At 54.0% G+C, this 15,562-nt stretch overlaps 6 protein-coding genes across 6 annotated transcripts; 2 read left to right on the plus strand and 4 right to left on the minus strand.

Moving 5' to 3' along the window:
* Positions 1 to 47: 47 nt before the first annotated feature.
* Positions 48 to 1,664, minus strand: N0V96_002288 (uncharacterized protein; the record flags this gene model as incomplete). Its single annotated transcript, XM_053187673.2, has 1 exon — positions 48 to 1,664. The coding sequence occupies one exon, from the start codon at positions 1,662 to 1,664 to the stop codon at positions 48 to 50; it is 1,617 nt and encodes a 538-aa protein (XP_053055177.2).
* A 1,273-nt stretch (positions 1,665 to 2,937) lies between these two features.
* Positions 2,938 to 3,855, plus strand: PRN1_2 (RNA pol II transcription cofactor; the record flags this gene model as incomplete). The annotated part of the gene is made up of 1 exon (XM_053187672.2): positions 2,938 to 3,855. One exon carries the CDS (start codon positions 2,938 to 2,940, stop codon positions 3,853 to 3,855), a length of 918 nt encoding a protein of 305 aa, XP_053055176.2.
* Positions 3,856 to 4,897: 1,042 nt separating this feature from the next.
* N0V96_002290 (uncharacterized protein) lies at positions 4,898 to 7,045 on the minus strand (the record flags this gene model as incomplete). The annotated part of the gene is made up of 1 exon (XM_053187671.2): positions 4,898 to 7,045. One exon carries the CDS (start codon positions 7,043 to 7,045, stop codon positions 4,898 to 4,900), a length of 2,148 nt encoding a protein of 715 aa, XP_053055175.1.
* A 1,811-nt stretch (positions 7,046 to 8,856) lies between these two features.
* N0V96_002291 (uncharacterized protein) lies at positions 8,857 to 9,573 on the plus strand (the record flags this gene model as incomplete). The annotated part of the gene is made up of 2 exons (XM_053187670.1): positions 8,857 to 9,157; positions 9,245 to 9,573. The coding sequence occupies 2 exons, from the start codon at positions 8,857 to 8,859 to the stop codon at positions 9,571 to 9,573; spliced, it is 630 nt and encodes a 209-aa protein (XP_053055174.1).
* An 858-nt stretch (positions 9,574 to 10,431) lies between these two features.
* OSH6_1 (Oxysterol-binding protein OBPa) lies at positions 10,432 to 11,515 on the minus strand (the record flags this gene model as incomplete). Its single annotated transcript, XM_065756484.1, has 3 exons — positions 10,432 to 10,870; positions 10,922 to 11,235; positions 11,285 to 11,515. 3 exons carry the CDS (start codon positions 11,513 to 11,515, stop codon positions 10,432 to 10,434), a joined length of 984 nt encoding a protein of 327 aa, XP_065614853.1.
* A 72-nt stretch (positions 11,516 to 11,587) lies between these two features.
* Positions 11,588 to 12,409, minus strand: OSH6_2 (Oxysterol-binding protein OBPa; the record flags this gene model as incomplete). The annotated part of the gene is made up of 4 exons (XM_065756485.1): positions 11,588 to 11,867; positions 11,923 to 12,033; positions 12,101 to 12,206; positions 12,295 to 12,409. The coding sequence occupies 4 exons, from the start codon at positions 12,407 to 12,409 to the stop codon at positions 11,588 to 11,590; spliced, it is 612 nt and encodes a 203-aa protein (XP_065614854.1).
* Between the last annotated feature and the right edge of the window lie 3,153 nt (positions 12,410 to 15,562).

Raw genomic sequence — 15,562 nt, forward strand, 5'->3', positions numbered from 1 at the left:
AGAAGAAAGAAAAGAAAAAAGTCGTCCGAGTAAGTAGAGAGACGCTCTCAATGCTTCGAGTACAAGTCCATCATACCAGCCTTGAAATCCGCAATCTGCTCCCTCTGCGTCCTCGCCCGGGCCTCCAGACTCGCAACCCGCTCCTGCAGCTCCGCAATCTTCTCGTCCTTGGCCTTGAGCGCCGTCCGCACCGTGTCCCGGCCCCGCGCCAGCCCTTTGGCCTTCATCGCGAACCGGCCCAGCACGGCTCTGACGTCGCGCGCGGTGGCGTCATCTACGCCCACGCCCTTCTGACCCTGGCGTAGTAGGTCCATGACTTCCTCTGTTGGATCGAGCTGCTCTTCTTGGGGGGTCGAGGTTGGCGGCGAGGAGGAAGGGGGGGCGCCTGTTCCCCCTGCTGCTGTTGAGCGTCCGAGTGTCGCTGACGAAGTGCTCGTCGAAAAGGATGCGTTGCCCGGAGAGATCTCCCCGACGACGTCCTCGCCGACCTTGCGGCGCTTCGCGCCGGGGAAGAGTGTTCGGCTGACAGTCTGCGGCGTAGGCAGCGCACCGTCGTGCACCGTACGCTGCGCAGCGGGCGTGGAAGGCGCGCCACCACCGCCGCCCACGGTGCGAAGCTTCTTGGCGCTGCGTTCCATGGCCTCGGTCATGGCCCTCTCTTCGTCCGAGGAGACGTCGTCGTCGAGACCGTAGTCGTCGGTCCCAGCTCCTCCCTGCCCCTGTCCCTGTGCTTCTTCTCCGTTGTCGTCATCAGAGTCAAAGTCGAAGAGGACTCTCTTCCTCTTTCTCTGCGCCGGGGTTGTAAGCTCGGCTTCTTCGTCCGTGACCATGAGATCGTTCGGCTCTTCCTCCTCGGGCACCTGGACGGGTCGATTCTTGAAGTAGGTATCCATGAACTTTTGCTTAGCGGCGCTTCTCTGCGCCGTGGGCGACGAAGGCGGTTCCGTCATGGCCGTCGAAGAATGAGCCAGCGCTCCCGCACTCGCAGCGGGTTTGATGGTGGAAGCCGTACTCGGCGTGAAGCCACCCTGAGTCTGACCAGTCGTCGTCCGCCGAGGCGTTGTAGCAGCAGCAGCGGCACCATCCTGCGGCATGGGCGGCAGCGTCATGGTTGCCCCCTCGGCCCTGTTCTCCGCGTCCTCGGCCCACAGGAAGAAGTTGCAGCCGCCGCGCCTCTTCTCGCACGTGTAGAACCACCGGCCCCTGTTGGCCGTGTTCTTGCTGACTTGTAGGAACTTGGCCGTGTTCCGCGGCTGGCAGTTGCAGTACCAGTTTCCTTCGAGGAATAGCCCGTCGAGGCGCTTCTTTTGCGAGGGAGGGGGCGATGGGGAATATGTCCTGCCACCGCCCCCGCCGCCGCTGCGGTTGGGTGTATAAGGGGTCGTCGTCTTTCTGCTGCTGCCACCGCCCCCGCCGCCGCTATTGTACATTAACCGTCGGCCGCCGCCGCTGCGCGGGGTCCGGTAGCCCATTTTCCTTGTACTTGAGAAGTAGCTGCTGATATCGCGGGTTCCGGTATCGATGTTGTTCCTGATGGGAGTGGTAGCGGAAGTGGTAGCGATGGTCGTAGAGGTATCCCGCTTCCTGCGTTTTGGGTGAGGTTTGCTTTCGGCGGCGTGGCCGACTTTAAGGTGTGGATGCGTCCACGGGAGGCGGCGGACCATGTGCGTTGTCCGGAGGGGAGAAAGACGTTGGTCCGTGGTTGTCGGGGAAGCTTTAGTTTCAGGGGCGGTAGGTGCGGGAGGGTGATGTCATACTTGGGACATTGAACTCTTTTTTTTTTTTTTTTTTTGTTTTTTTTGTTTACTTTGTCTGGTCAAAAACCTTTGAATGTCGAATTCAGGTTTGATTTTTACGTGTGTGTTTTTCAACCTCACAAAGGCTGAAGCGTTCGTAGTCTCAAGCTGTAGGCAGTCGATATTTCGTATATCTACAGGAGGGTGGTTGAGGGTTGGTTTGGGAAACTGCCCCGCGGCTGAAGCTCCAATATTGAGGGGCTGGGAAACCAAGCTGAGCAGGGGTGGATATTGGGGGTGGATATTGGGGGCCATTATCTGGGACCGGGGGTGGTGGATAGAACAGAAGCACCCAGCCCTACCAATACTCTGAATTCCCTGTCCACAAGATAGGTCTAGGAACTTGAGACACCTCTGGTGATTTAGCAATTTGTTTTTGCAAATCAATTTTGACTACATTGACTGCGTGCCAATGCCCGCCAAAAACCTAACGTCAACGCCCCCAACCCTCTTATAACCAGCCAACCTCAACCTCGTTACTGGGAGGGACTCACAACACTATCCAGACTGATCAGGAATGAAGAGATATCAGGCGCTTATACCTGTACTGGCCGCCGGCAGGAAAACTCGCGGACAAGAAGTTCTTCACGAACCGTCCCGCGCGGCTGGAGCTCTTGAACCCCAGTTTATAGATACTAATCTTGCCGCCCTGCCCCACTCATGAACACTAGTTTGTAGATCCCGCGCGGGACCCCTTCTGGCACTCTCTAAATGTCCGCTGTCCGTATTTATCCGTATTGTTGGCTCTTTTCTCATAGGCGACAAGGCTCGTCCATGGCTACTTCATTTTCTCTTCTGATGAAGAATTATGGCATTTGAAGAGCATCTTGTAAGCATTCGTAAGCGTTAAGTGAGGTGGGTGGTGTTTATAAGCTAGGTACTTGAGTTTGTCGAATTATGCTGGCTTATCAGAGGGCCACTTACACGACATTTGCCTTGATCGTAGCAAGCTCGCGTATAAGTATTATGCGCTTTTTGAACAAGAATCAAGCTGAAAACCTCCATGAATGGTTCATTCTCGCAATTGAAACTACAGCCGTGTGTTTGAAAATCCCCTCTTTCCTTTTTGTATCTGCATTTCATCACCTACCTACAACATCGAAGCCAGGACCGAAGCCCGGCAACCATCCACTCGTACATCATGTCAACCCTCCGAACAGTACACAAAATCTTCACCGCTTCCGAGCAAGCAGAAGGCGCAGGCGCCCGCGTCCGTCGCTCCATCGGAAGCAAATACCTCCGCGCGCTCTCCCCCTTCCTCATGCTCGACCACCTGGACGGCGCCACCGGCGAAGGCTTCCCCGACCACCCCCACCGGGGCCAGGAGACCGTCTCCTACATCCTCAAGGGATCCGTCGAGCACGAGGACTTTGCGGGCCACCGTGGCGTTCTACACGCCGGCGACCTGCAGTTCATGACGGCCGGCAGGGGCATCATGCACTCCGAACAGCCTATCCCGTCCGAGGACGGTAGTGGTGGAGCGGGATTGCAGTTGTGGGTGGATTTGCCGCGGCAACTGAAGATGTGCGAGCCGCGGTATCGCGATCTCAAGGCTACGGAGATCCCTGTCGCAAAACTAGACGACGGCAAGGTTACTGCGAAAGTCATCTCGGGCGTCTCTGGAGGCGTTGATAGCGTTAGGGACCTGACGTATACGCCGATATGGTACCTCGACATTCAGATTCAACCGGGCGGCGAGATAGCCCAGCACGTCCCTCAAGGTTGGAACGCAATGGCGTACGTGGTCGAAGGATCTGCGCAAGTCAGCTCCTCCACGGAGGACGAGCGGAAGGAGGCACAGCGTTTCCAGGCTGTCGTGTTTGGATTGGAGGGAGACGTGGTGCAGATGAGAGTTCCGGACACGGCGGCCGTTGGCGCGCGGGTTCTCCTGATTGCGGGAGAACCCCTGGACCAGCCTGTCGTGCAGCATGGTCCGTTTGTGGTGACTAGCAGCCAAGAGGTCCGGCAGGCTCTCGAGGACTTTTATTTCCACGAGAATGGGTTCGAGAGGGCCGCGGGATGGGAAAGTCGGTCCTCGAAAAGGCTTGCGAGGTCGTAGACAGATAGGAGCATATGTCGTAAGCAGTGGAACAAGACAAAACTGGTTTGAACTTACCTGTTGAGCTCGCTCCCTGATTACTCCTTGCCTTGTGGAGTCATGAAACAATAGCAAAAGAGATTCATGATACAACGAAAGTCCGCAACAGAGTAGATCGGGTAAACTAGGTCGGGTATTCCCCTTGGAAAAATAGTATCAACAACCCATTGGCAGCGTTACAATTGCACTGCCCTTTAGCACGTAAAAGATAAAGCCGTGATCGAGCCGCAATTTGTCATACTTTCTTGCCCACGCGTTATTCTAGCTATTGAGACCTCCGTCTAAACCTCTAGCTGCGCGGAACCGGAGGCAAGAGGACCACCACTAGCACGACCACCCCGCACGACCAGCTCACACTACCGTACCACGACATACAACATTGCTGAAAAGGGGCATTAGGTAATTTCTAAGCCGAGAGAAGCATGCCAGTCCGCTTAATCCTGGAAGCCAAGTTGAAATCTGAACAGCTGAAGACATTGCGCGCACAGGAACACTTGGTACGCGTTTCACCCGTCCTAATGATCGTATGTTCATGAGTTGTAGAATTGGCGTCTGGAATATGCTCGAGCAAGTCTTCAAGACCTAGCTCTCGAGAGGCATAAGCCTACACGAAGAGAGAGAAAAGAAAAGAAGCCCTGCCAGCACAGCTAATCAACCTCACCAAAACCTGTCCACCATACATAGTGGCACTTTTGCCACTGTTAGAAAAAGTCGCCAGCCAAATCCAAGCCTTTCCTTCCCTTGATTACCTAACGACGCAACTGGACCGCTCGCTATGCTTCATTGTAGGCGGCCAAGCCAGAGAAAACAACTGGTCAAGAGTTTCCCCCTGTCTTGGCTCCATTCGTCACATCTCTGGCCGGTATAGAGCAAGAGGGAAAACGAGGGTATATGTAAGCCACCAAAGAAAAAAACCAGCATCACAAAGGGAAAAAAAAATCAACCATGTCGAACGCTTTCCATCCCATGGCCTAAGCCCCCACCAACCCGATCATACAAAATCTCACACGTCGTAGAAGTAGTCTTCGTCGAGACCATCCCTGCTGGGTATCACTCCGGCACCTGGTGGTGGCCCTGTGTATGCAGCCTCGATTCTCACGTTGAGTAACCTGATCTTGAGGCCAAAGTCGCTCACGAGATTCACGAGCTTGTTCGTCTCGGCTGTGATGGGGGCCTGGTTGAGCAGCATCAGTAGACCGTCAAGCCACTCCGACGCCAGGCTATGCGTGACCGGGTTGAGAGTCAGGATAGCCTGCTCCTTGGCGTCGCCGCCGTTGGCCGCTTCGGTGGGATTGGCGTAGCTGAAGATGGTGATTTTGGTTGTCGATTTGACCGTCACGTTGTTCTTGAGCGTCGAACTACTAGTCGCGCTGCGGCTTTCCTCGTTGGAGGCTGAGACGTTGGAGACGACTGAGCTGATGGTGCTGAGATCGACTTTTTCCGTCAAAATGTCAAGACCCGGGTCCTGTGCTGTTTGTGCCTCAAAGTCGGCGTAGTGTAGGTACCGGCGATTGTGTGAGAGCTTAGCGAAACGCCAAGGTCGTGGCGTATATAAACGACGCTTGAGATTCTCGTCTCTGGGGTTCGTGTCTCGCCGTGGAAGCGGCTTGGAGAACCATGATCCCTGGAGCAGGCATCGGATCCGCTGCTCCTTCACAAACTGAAGTGCCTCTTGCCTCAATTCCTCTCGGACTTGATACAAATGCTGACCCCACTGATCCTCGAATGACAGTTCCAAAAGCTCCATCTGAAGCTCTCGTAGTCTAGTGCAGTCGTACTCAAGCAGCTCCTCCTCAACCTCCAACACGTCCTTGGTCCGGCTTGCCTGGCCGACAACTTGCTCGATGAGAATTCGGACCAGTTCTGCTACTTTTTCGAAATCTAGGTGCTCCGCAGCGGTGGATTTCCATACGCGGAAGAAAGCCTGCAGGCCGGCTGTGTGGAGTCGCGACCACTGGAGGAGAAGCGGACGGAACAGCTTTTCGTTGTTTTTGATACCGTCCAAGCCTTGGTAACCCTTAATGTCCTCAACGTCTGACTTCTCCACCTCGAAATGATCGTACAGGATCATCGTGACCGCAAGACTTGCCCTGGCAACCGGGCACCTTTCGTTCCTTGGCTTCGTGGATTGCTCAAGTAGCATCTTCTGGAAGCTATCTTCGTTTTTGCGCACGTAGTCTGTCAGGTCCATCATGCCCAGGAAGCCGGGAACCTCGAACTCCTGTGTAGGACTTTCGGTTTCGAAACCCAGTCTCCTCCATTTCTCAGGGTTGTGACGCCGGCTTCCCTTCTTCCCAAGTTCATTGATCTCGTCCAACCGGTGAATGCCATTGACTTGCTTCTCTGGGTTGCTGGCAAGGTGAAGTCCCTTCAGTCCTCGTCTGTGCTCGGGCCGCTCGAGGTCAACCCTCACCTCCCGCCACTTTCTCAGCAGAACCTTGGTCAAGGACTGGAACTCAAGCAGAGGATGCGCAAGATCCTGTAGTGAGGAGCTCTGCATCAGGTTGTACACTGCCTTGATGAGACCGAGATCTTGCAAGCGCTTGATGAATTTTGACCATTCTTCCATCGCAGGATTGTTCGCCTTCGTGATGCTGGTGTCGCTGGATACAGCGTCGCGGATCATGGCATTGATGAGCATGAGGGCATTGGCGCACAGCGCATGGTCGGCGGACTGGAGCTGGGCGATAACGAGCTCAAAGAACTGCGGGTAGACTGCGACGGCGGGCTTCAGGGCTCTAAAACCAAAGGAACCCGGGGTGCGAGGAGTCGTCGGGCGAGAAGACTGTGTGTGGCCGACGAGGGCGACCAGGATCGACATGGCACCGCGCAAAATGTTGACTAGAGGGTTCGTAACGATCAATTCGACAATGCGCTCCACGAGATCCCCTGACGATGATCCTTCAAATATCTCCCAGCCCATGTCTACCTCCAAAAGGCGCGTCAAACTCTGCAACGAGTATGCCAACGTGTTTCCTCCCGCACTCATAATTAGGCGTCGTAAAATGACCAGGCCTCCCGAGGATATGAAAACGTCGGCGAAGGCAGGGTCGTTTATAGAAGACTGCAGCTTGAAGACGGCCATCTTCCTGGCAGCGTCTTCGTCGCTCGCGAGGCGCGACAGAAGCGCGGGGATATCGGCCTGATCCATGGTAGCGGCGTCGAGAAGGTATGTACAGGTTCGGGACGGGAAGGGGGAGCGTCGGTGCTGTGACCGATTGTCGAACAGAAGGTCGTCAGCAGGTGGAAGACAGAGTCGCGTCCGTCGTAGTCATGGCCCACGGCTGTGAGAGAGAGAAAGCGCTCGGGTCGGGGTATATAAGGCAAAAGGTGTCGGAAGGAGGATCTCGAGGATTGGCGGAAGAGGGTCCGTGTCAAGCAAGATGGAACGCGGGCAGAAGCTTCTCTGTAGATCCCTCGCAAGTGTGGACGGAGGGAATGGCGTCGATCGTGGGTATAAAAAAAGAATTTTAGGATGCTCCGTCGACAAGGGGGAAATAGTGTACACAGAAGGCTCAAGGAAGGACTGTGAGGATGGTGTAATTATTCATACACTAAAAAAGGGGAGAGAAGAAGACGGAACGGGAGAGAGAAGAGTGTGCGTCGAGGGCTGTCGAAACAACAAACCAGTTGTGTTGACTTTGGTCCGCGTTAGATGCGCACGGGCGGGAAGTTTGCGCATGTCCTGCAGGAGGTGGGAAAGCACAGATGTAGCGACAACGGGGAGGATCCCAGCAAGCCTCCAACTGATTTTGGGCCGTTTGGGGGTTCACTTTTACCACAGTCAGCCGGTGTTGCACCAATTGTGCTGCACGGCTTGGTGTTATTTGCCCCACATATCCTCTCGGGGATGTTTTAGTGGATTTTGGGGGGGTTTTGCTTGGCTTCGAGTCCGAGAGTGACTGGAACGGCGGGACTGCGGCGACTGGTCGGCAAGTGAGATAGCGCGTCCAACGACTGGTTTCACCATGTCTTCCCACCGGAGACCGTGGATATTTTCATCATCTCTCGGAAGAAACCTTATTGAAATTGTCCAGCGCCGCGCCGGTTTGTTGTATTCCCATCTGAATATGGTCTCGTGACCCTGAGGTCTGCTGTAAACCTCGGAGTTTTGACTTCTGTCGACAAGTCATCATCATCGGATGAGTGAACCTTCAGTTGCGGTGGGCAGAACATCATTCACTTAAGCAGACGCACAAACGAATCTGGAAGCCGGTCCATAGCATTAAACCAGTCTGCTCATCCCTCAGTTGGCGTCATTGAATTGATAGGATGGTCCAGCATTGTTGGGTGAAGGAGAACCCAGTGTTTCAAATGAGTAGCTCAAGAAGCAACTTATCGAAGCCAGCGTTGCGATGAGGTTGGATATGGCGATTTCATTGGTATTAGACCTCTGTGGCCTCTCTAGATGAGGAGGAAAACGAATTGTATCAGCACTGAAGATCATTGTCTGACTCTAGACTTGGAATGAGAAAAAGCTGTTGTAAGGCTGACCTGGGAATGTTTGGATTCTACAACAACGATGAGAAACAACAATCGCCAAACGTTCTAGACCATCGGCTGGCAACGCCGGTACGTACTCTGTTTATTCCAGTCCCTGAAATCAATCAGTGGGGTTCCATAAGCAAGAACCGCCTGGAACCCACCACTGCTCGAGCCACACGTTAACAGCCACAGACAAAGCTTCAGCCTCAACATTACTAATAGTCGTGGCGCGCGAGGCTGCTAGAAATTCCAACCTCTGGTCCGTCGCATTTACCGCGACGCAAAGCAAGCCCGTTTCCGCAGCTCCATCAAAAAACGCGGCCGCCAACGAGACAATCGGACTCTTCCCTCCCAACGAACAATCAAGCATATAGAGCCATCGTACATAACCACGAAAAGTCCCACATCTCGAAAAGTCGCAAGCTCCAAACCACACGACAACACCCATATCTCGAAACCTCGCGAAACACCGACAACATGGCCAACTTCCTCGCCTCCATCTTCGGCACAGAGCTCGACAAGGTCAACTGCTCCTTCTACTTCAAAATCGGCGCCTGCCGCCACGGCGACCGCTGCTCGAGAAAACACGTCAAGCCCAGCTACTCGCAGACCATCCTCATGCCCAACCTCTACCAGAACCCGGCCTATGACCCAAAGAACCGCATGAACCCGTCCCAGCTGCAGAACCACTTTGACGCCTTTTACGAGGACATCTGGTGCGAGCTCTGCAAGTACGGCGAGCTCGAGGAGCTCGTGGTGTGCGACAATAACAATGATCGTGCGTCGTCCTCTTCTTCCTTCCCCTTCTCACCCCATTCTCTAGTGGTCTTGAGAAGAATCGTATATACTAACCAAAGGCACACAGACCTCATAGGAAACGTCTACGCCCGCTTCAAATACGAAGACTCTGCCCAAAAGGCCTGCGACGACCTCAACTCGCGGTGGTACGCCGCCCGCCCTATATACTGCGAGCTCTCCCCCGTCACCGACTTCCGCGAGGCCTGCTGCCGTCTCAACTCGGGCGAGGGCTGCGTCCGCGGCGGCTTCTGCAACTTTATCCACCGCAAGAACCCGTCCGAGGACCTCGACCGCGACCTCACCCTCAGCACCAAGAAATGGCTCAAGGACCGCGGCCGTGACGAGAGGAGCCCGTCCCGCTCGCCGACCCCCGAACCCACGCGCCGTCGGTACTAAAGAGAGCAAAAGAGAGTGATTTTTTTGGGTTAGGGGAAAACAACGATTGGAAGCTGTTCAATTAAAGCGTACAGTCGTCGTTTGATGGGGATGAAAGAGCGCGACGGTTCCAAGCGCCAAAGAATGCGGACGGTGATCAAACTGTGGCACTAGAGGTCGGCCCCGCAAGGCAAAGCAGGCTGTTAAGGGATACCGGAAGTCGGGGCGGCGGGCATTGACGTGGTTCATCATGTCACAGCGGGTCTAATTCGCAGCAGGAGGAAGAGATGAGTGGAAGGCGAAATCCCCAGAAATTGAGAATTTGATACCCACCCCTCGTACCTGTCTCAACGGGGGGATTGGAAGACCAACCAAAAAAGAGGGTGAGAGCGGCGTTTATGGCGTTTCCAGGATGGTCTGGGTTCTATGGGAGAAACTCTTCAAAGGGCAGAGCACCATGTAACAAAACATGTGAGAATAGGTAGTGCATCCAAATCGAAGAGCCGCTACAACCTCTACATCATTATCTGCATCATTTATCGTCATCATTAATCCTTGCCTGGAACGCTGCGAGTAAATCACGTCCCAAAAACGTCTCCGCAGTTGAATGCTGTTATTACTGAGCAGTAAGCAATGCTATACATATCTACAGAGGTATCCCTTTTCTACCAAACCCCTTCCCCGGATATTCGCCAATGCAAAAGATTTATGGTTTGAACCCCACGCCGGCCCCCTTTCTTCCATCTCCTCTAGCCAGAGGTCCGCCTCCCATGGTGAATGAAAGTGATGTCTGGCAAAAAAGGGGTTGCCAGATGGAGTAGGAGGGGAAAACAAAAACCAGAGTGACAGACGTGCGTCCTATATGAGCTTGGCTCTGATCTACTCCAAAGCGTCATGGAAGCTGTCGTTGCTCTCATCGGCTCTCTTCAGCGGCGGCACGCTCTTCTTCATGTCTGTGAAGTCCATCAATGGTCCCTCTTTTGCTTGCGTTCCGGTGCTGTTGAGCATCCCTTCAATGTCCTTGGATCCACTCCGCGCCTCCTGACCTGCCGGCGGAGGAGTATTGATGGGTGGCTGAACCGCAGGCGCAGTTGCTGTTGGAGCTGTCGGGATGGTAGCTGGCGCATCGCCGAAATCGATCAAGTCGTTCCCTCCGACATGCTGCTGAGCGACCGGGGCCGGAGCCGGGGCCGGGGCCTCTCTTGTTGTAGAGGGCTTATGGGGAGGAATGGCGTTTGTTGTAGAAGGCTTCTGGCCCGGAAGAATAGGGTATATGGCCAAAATTTGCTCAGTCTGCTTCTCTGGGCTCGTGTGGTCACTACTTTGTGTCAGTATGTCTTGGTCCAGTGTGAGAGGTGGATAGACTCACATGTGAGCGTTAATGATCCACTCAAGCTCTTCCTCGCCCTCTTCAGGACCACCCGGGCCGCCCTGGACGGCCCTGAAAAGCCTAGGCTTCCATTCAACACCTTCGCGAGCTCTTGTCTCGCGCTCCTCGCGTTGTCTATCTTCAACCTTGGTCTTCTCGTCCGTCGCAAGCTCATGGTTGCGATCCTTTACGGCCTGAGCTGTCGGTGCCCAAAGCTTCTGGGATTCGCGCTCATCCTGCTCTTCGATAGGCCGTACCAGGGGACTGCTGGGCTTCGATCGTCTGGCGTTGAAGAACATCTCCTTATGACCGGTCTGAGTTTGTTAGCAACGCGTGACAACTGTAGCATCATCCCTAGCATACCTTGACATCCTTGACAAACATCTCGTCGTTCCAAAAGCCCGACAGCTCGTAGAGGACTTCGCCTGTGCTTTCGTGCTTGATTGAACCACCAATCGCATTATATGTACCGCTGACCCAGCCCTTCACCTTAAACTCAATGTCGGCGACCAAGTCGAGCTCTGGACACCGGACAAAGCTGTGGTCTCCAAGCTCATACTTCATCTTTCCAAATAGAATGCCTCGAGCGTACATGTTTGGCTGCGTCAAGATGCTGGTCTCATGGTTAGCGTGCTACTTGTCACAGGTGGCTTTCGAGACAACATACTATCGTTCGCCCTTCGTCTTGTCCTTGCCCCTATTAAGGAAAGACAAGACCGCTGTGCCCTCCATTAAGCTCGCCGCCGAGTTTCCCAGAAACTTGCTCCTGGGCTTGAGTGTGCCATCAACACGAATGTTGTGCTCAGGGACCATGTAGAAGTAGCTAGACTTGGGAGGATGATGCGACGTTTGCTCGGAGATGTAGTATGCTCTCGTGTTATCGGGCAGATCCCAGTAGCAGGAGAAAACCTCGCCGAGGATCGGGTTCAGGGGCTTCTTTACTCCTCTGGGCATGGGTCAGCAATGTCTACGGCTTATACGGGTAGCTCGGAAAGGCCCACGGTGGTTTGATATGCCATCCACTCAGATAGAACTTGACAACGGAAACGAATCGTAGTACGGGATCGTCGATCTCGGGTATAGGGAGGAGCATTTCGGGGTGGCACATGAAGCTACGACAAACGCACAGAGTCAGCGAAGGAAGTCCCGGAACCCGCATCTTTTCCGGAAGTTACTGACTTTGTAATCCTCTCGAGCATGCTACGGGGCTCAAGAATGAAGGTCGGCAAAACAACGCGACTCAGATCAGCTCCAGGACGAAGCTGGGAAATGATGTGGCCGAGCACTGGACCCCATGTTAGCCGAATGCGCGTGAAGCACCCCGCGAGCAAGCAAATGAGGGCGGAACGGTTTCTTGCAGAGGCTTCACTCACCGTTGCCCTGGTCGGCCTCGACCACAGTGGTGTCGTCATCTTCGGCAGCGCCTCTGGCCTCGTCGATGCTCGAGCGATTGCTAGCTGGTGGGTTGGAAAGCCAAGAGGTCAGCATGGTTGGAGGCAACTTTTTTTTCTCGATTTGCGCACGGCGGAGGTTTGGAGAGTGGGAGTGGAGGCTTTTCGGCTCCCGGAAGACGCCAAAGCCAAGGTACGCGACTAGGGAAGCAAGCAAGGTATAGGGAAATGGGCAACAGGCCGTAAGGGTATGTAAAGGGAAAAGGGTGTAAGAATGGGCGCGAGTTTGTCGCTGTACGAAATCCACAACAAGCGCGACGAGGAGGAGACGACTGGTATTATCCAGACATTGGACAAGGCAGTGACGCTAGGGCTGGTAAGACTCACTGAGGCTGGACGCTCTGGAGCGTCTTCCTGGCACATGGACCAAACCCATGACTGCGACTGGCTCTTGGTGGGCGGTGGGTGCAGCGATGCCCCTCAGTTGTCTTTCAGACCGCTATCGGTCTTATCGGCGCGGTGCCCGGGATGTGCCTTCTTGCTGGAATGAGGGGCAGTGCTCCCCTAAGAGGCGTCTGCGGATTGCTTGAAGCTGCAAGTAGGGGTAGAGTCGGCAAGTAAAGGATGGGGCCTCGCAGCCCGGTACGTAGTCGAGCGAGAGCGAGGGACGAGAGTCAAGAGTGGCAGCAGTTGAACAGTGGACTTTGTGGGAACTTGTTGTAATAAAAGTAGTTGTTGGTCGATAAAGCCCGAGGATGGTTTGAGTTTCTCCGGGGCAAGGGGTTTGCTGGCGAAGGAAGCGTCGGAAGGATAGAGGTTGGGGACGTATCAGTCGGATACAAACGTGGGAAAGAAAAAAGTCGGGTTTAATGATGTTGAGCTTAGAGAAGCGAAGAGTTGGGGAGAGAGAGAGAGAGAGAGAAAGAGGCCTGCTTGGCGAAGGGCGCGGGCGGGAGAAAAGATGACCTATCGATGTCTCACTCGCTTGCTGTTTTCGATTGGGCGTTGCCGCCTCTGACAATCAAAGCTGGAACGTAACCCAGAGCTGTAGAGAGGAAAATGGATGAATAAAGGTAACTGGGTGCCGACTGGGAGACTGGACGAAGCGGAAAGGTGCGGTGAATGTCAGATAAAGGTCGATGAAGGTAGGTAGCTGTTCCAGGTTGCTGGTTAACCAAGGAACGGCCGGAATTGAGATGAGACTGAGGTCAAAGATGATTTCCCATGTCAGAAGTCGTAAGGAAGGAGCACAAGACCATGTACAATGTAGTTTGTGACACAAGATGACGATTACCTGGTAGACTCCTTAGCAATTATCAATGGCGAGAGCAGATTGGTGTCAAGACGAGGCAACTTTGGGCATGGTGGTAAACGGAAGCTACCTCCATACCTACCTACCTACCTTAGCTGCTTTTAGCTACCTATGATGGCCCAGATGGTCAGCACCATTGTCGCCAGTGGCCTGGGCTGGGCTCCCATGCAGTCCTTACGTCGCTGATGTATGTACGGAGAAGACCCCACAATGGAGGACGGCGGAGGAGGAGGAGGGTGATGACGTCGCGCCATTCATTGGGAAACTTTTTTTTTGTCCATTTCCCCAATGCCATCACGTTCCATTAGCTCCGTGCACCACTGCCTTAGCTGCCTATCTTACCTCGCCGTGCTCTCTCCAAGCTTTCATCACCTCAGGAGTCCAGCTCAATGGTACCCAAGAAGAAGCCTAAAGTACGGATAGTGAGCCCGACAAACCCGACCAAGAGTCGCTCAAAACACTAAGGTGTTCATCTGCACTTCCGCAATGCTTCCCACAAGTGCCAACCCACGGGGAGGAGCGAGCGAGCCAGACATCGAGATGCCAACCTAACCCGCGCAGCCGCATCTGTTCGCACGGGAGTGTCTGTCACCCCAGCTTCCCCCCTCCACTCCCTCTTTCCGTCCCATCCCATGTTCAATACCGCCAAATGCTGTGCTACCCTGCACCCAATCACATGCCCGCCGGCTTCTCTTCATAGGCCAATCATCCACTGAGCGACTCCCCCTTCTGTTCAAATGCTTGAATCCCTCACCCACCACGCGGTGCACCCTGCTGCAGGGTACTAATCGTTCAGACTTATGCGGTAAGGTATCCATCCCGAGGACGTTGTACATCTCGCGCGTCTCTTTTATACATGAAAGGCTTTTGGCCAAATCGTCTGTATCAACCCAAATAAAATGCTCGACAACGAGCTACGTGAGCAATCGTCTATCCGTGCATTTGTCAGATAAGCATCTCGGTTGAAGATGGAGAGGAGAACGCCAAACAAGATCTCAACAGACCAAGTTACCTACCTTACCTAGATGATTGGCGTGCCCAGGCATCTCACCCCCATTATGCAGGTCAATTGTGGCAGTGCTGCGACTTCCAAGCAATATTAACCACTTCGAGTCACAGACCAAGACCTCATACCCTCAATGTCCCACGTCTTTCAACCTAGAGATCCGCGGCGTCCCAGTCAGTTGGACCACTGAATGAACAGCTTTCTTTCCGTACAATTCATTGAAGAATGGCCCACACAGGTGCCACACCTTCGTACATGTCACTCGCGTTTTTCGGCACCATCGTGTGCGTCGGGCACACGTCGTATGTCACTTGATACGCGTATCATTGTCAAGCTGCTGTCCTTTCTACCTAAGGTAAAGCACGCCTGCTCGTAAGCGCATGCTTTTCCATGCCTGCCCTTTGCTCTACAACCACCATGATATCCTGACAGGCAGCAAAAAAAGTGACCAAACCCTGATGATCCGGTCGTGTTGTTGCTTGGCCGCCTAAAACCACAAAAAAAAAAAGGTAGGCTGCCCTGGAGAGGCTTCCAACGATGCCTAGCCTTGCAACCCATGGCGGCTGTTCCGGGTCTTCCGGCCAGACCTGCCACATTATCCGAGTACCTAGGCACTTGTCATCTCGGTATAAACCAGTGCCAAATTTACCCGCCGTCTTCAGGCCGCGGGTGTGCTCTTTTCCGTCCCCGTGCTTCATCCATATCTCCTTTCTCGCTATTCGTTGTTCGCAAACCAATGTGATGAACAGATTGATGGGTATCTTGTTTTTTTCGAATGTCCAGGTCTTGCTTCCAACCACAACAATGCTTTGGATAATTCTTCGCTTTTCGCACAGCTCTTCACTTGTCAATTTTGAGTGGGCTTCATCTATCGGCCTCTCAGTGACCTGGAACCCTTGACGGTGGCCGGTAGACACTGCGTCAGCCGGTCG

Source organism: Colletotrichum fioriniae (genome assembly GCF_027942845.1).
Source record: "Colletotrichum fioriniae strain IMI 355084 chromosome Unknown scaffold_2, whole genome shotgun sequence".
Lineage (NCBI taxonomy): Eukaryota > Fungi > Ascomycota > Sordariomycetes > Glomerellales > Glomerellaceae > Colletotrichum > Colletotrichum fioriniae.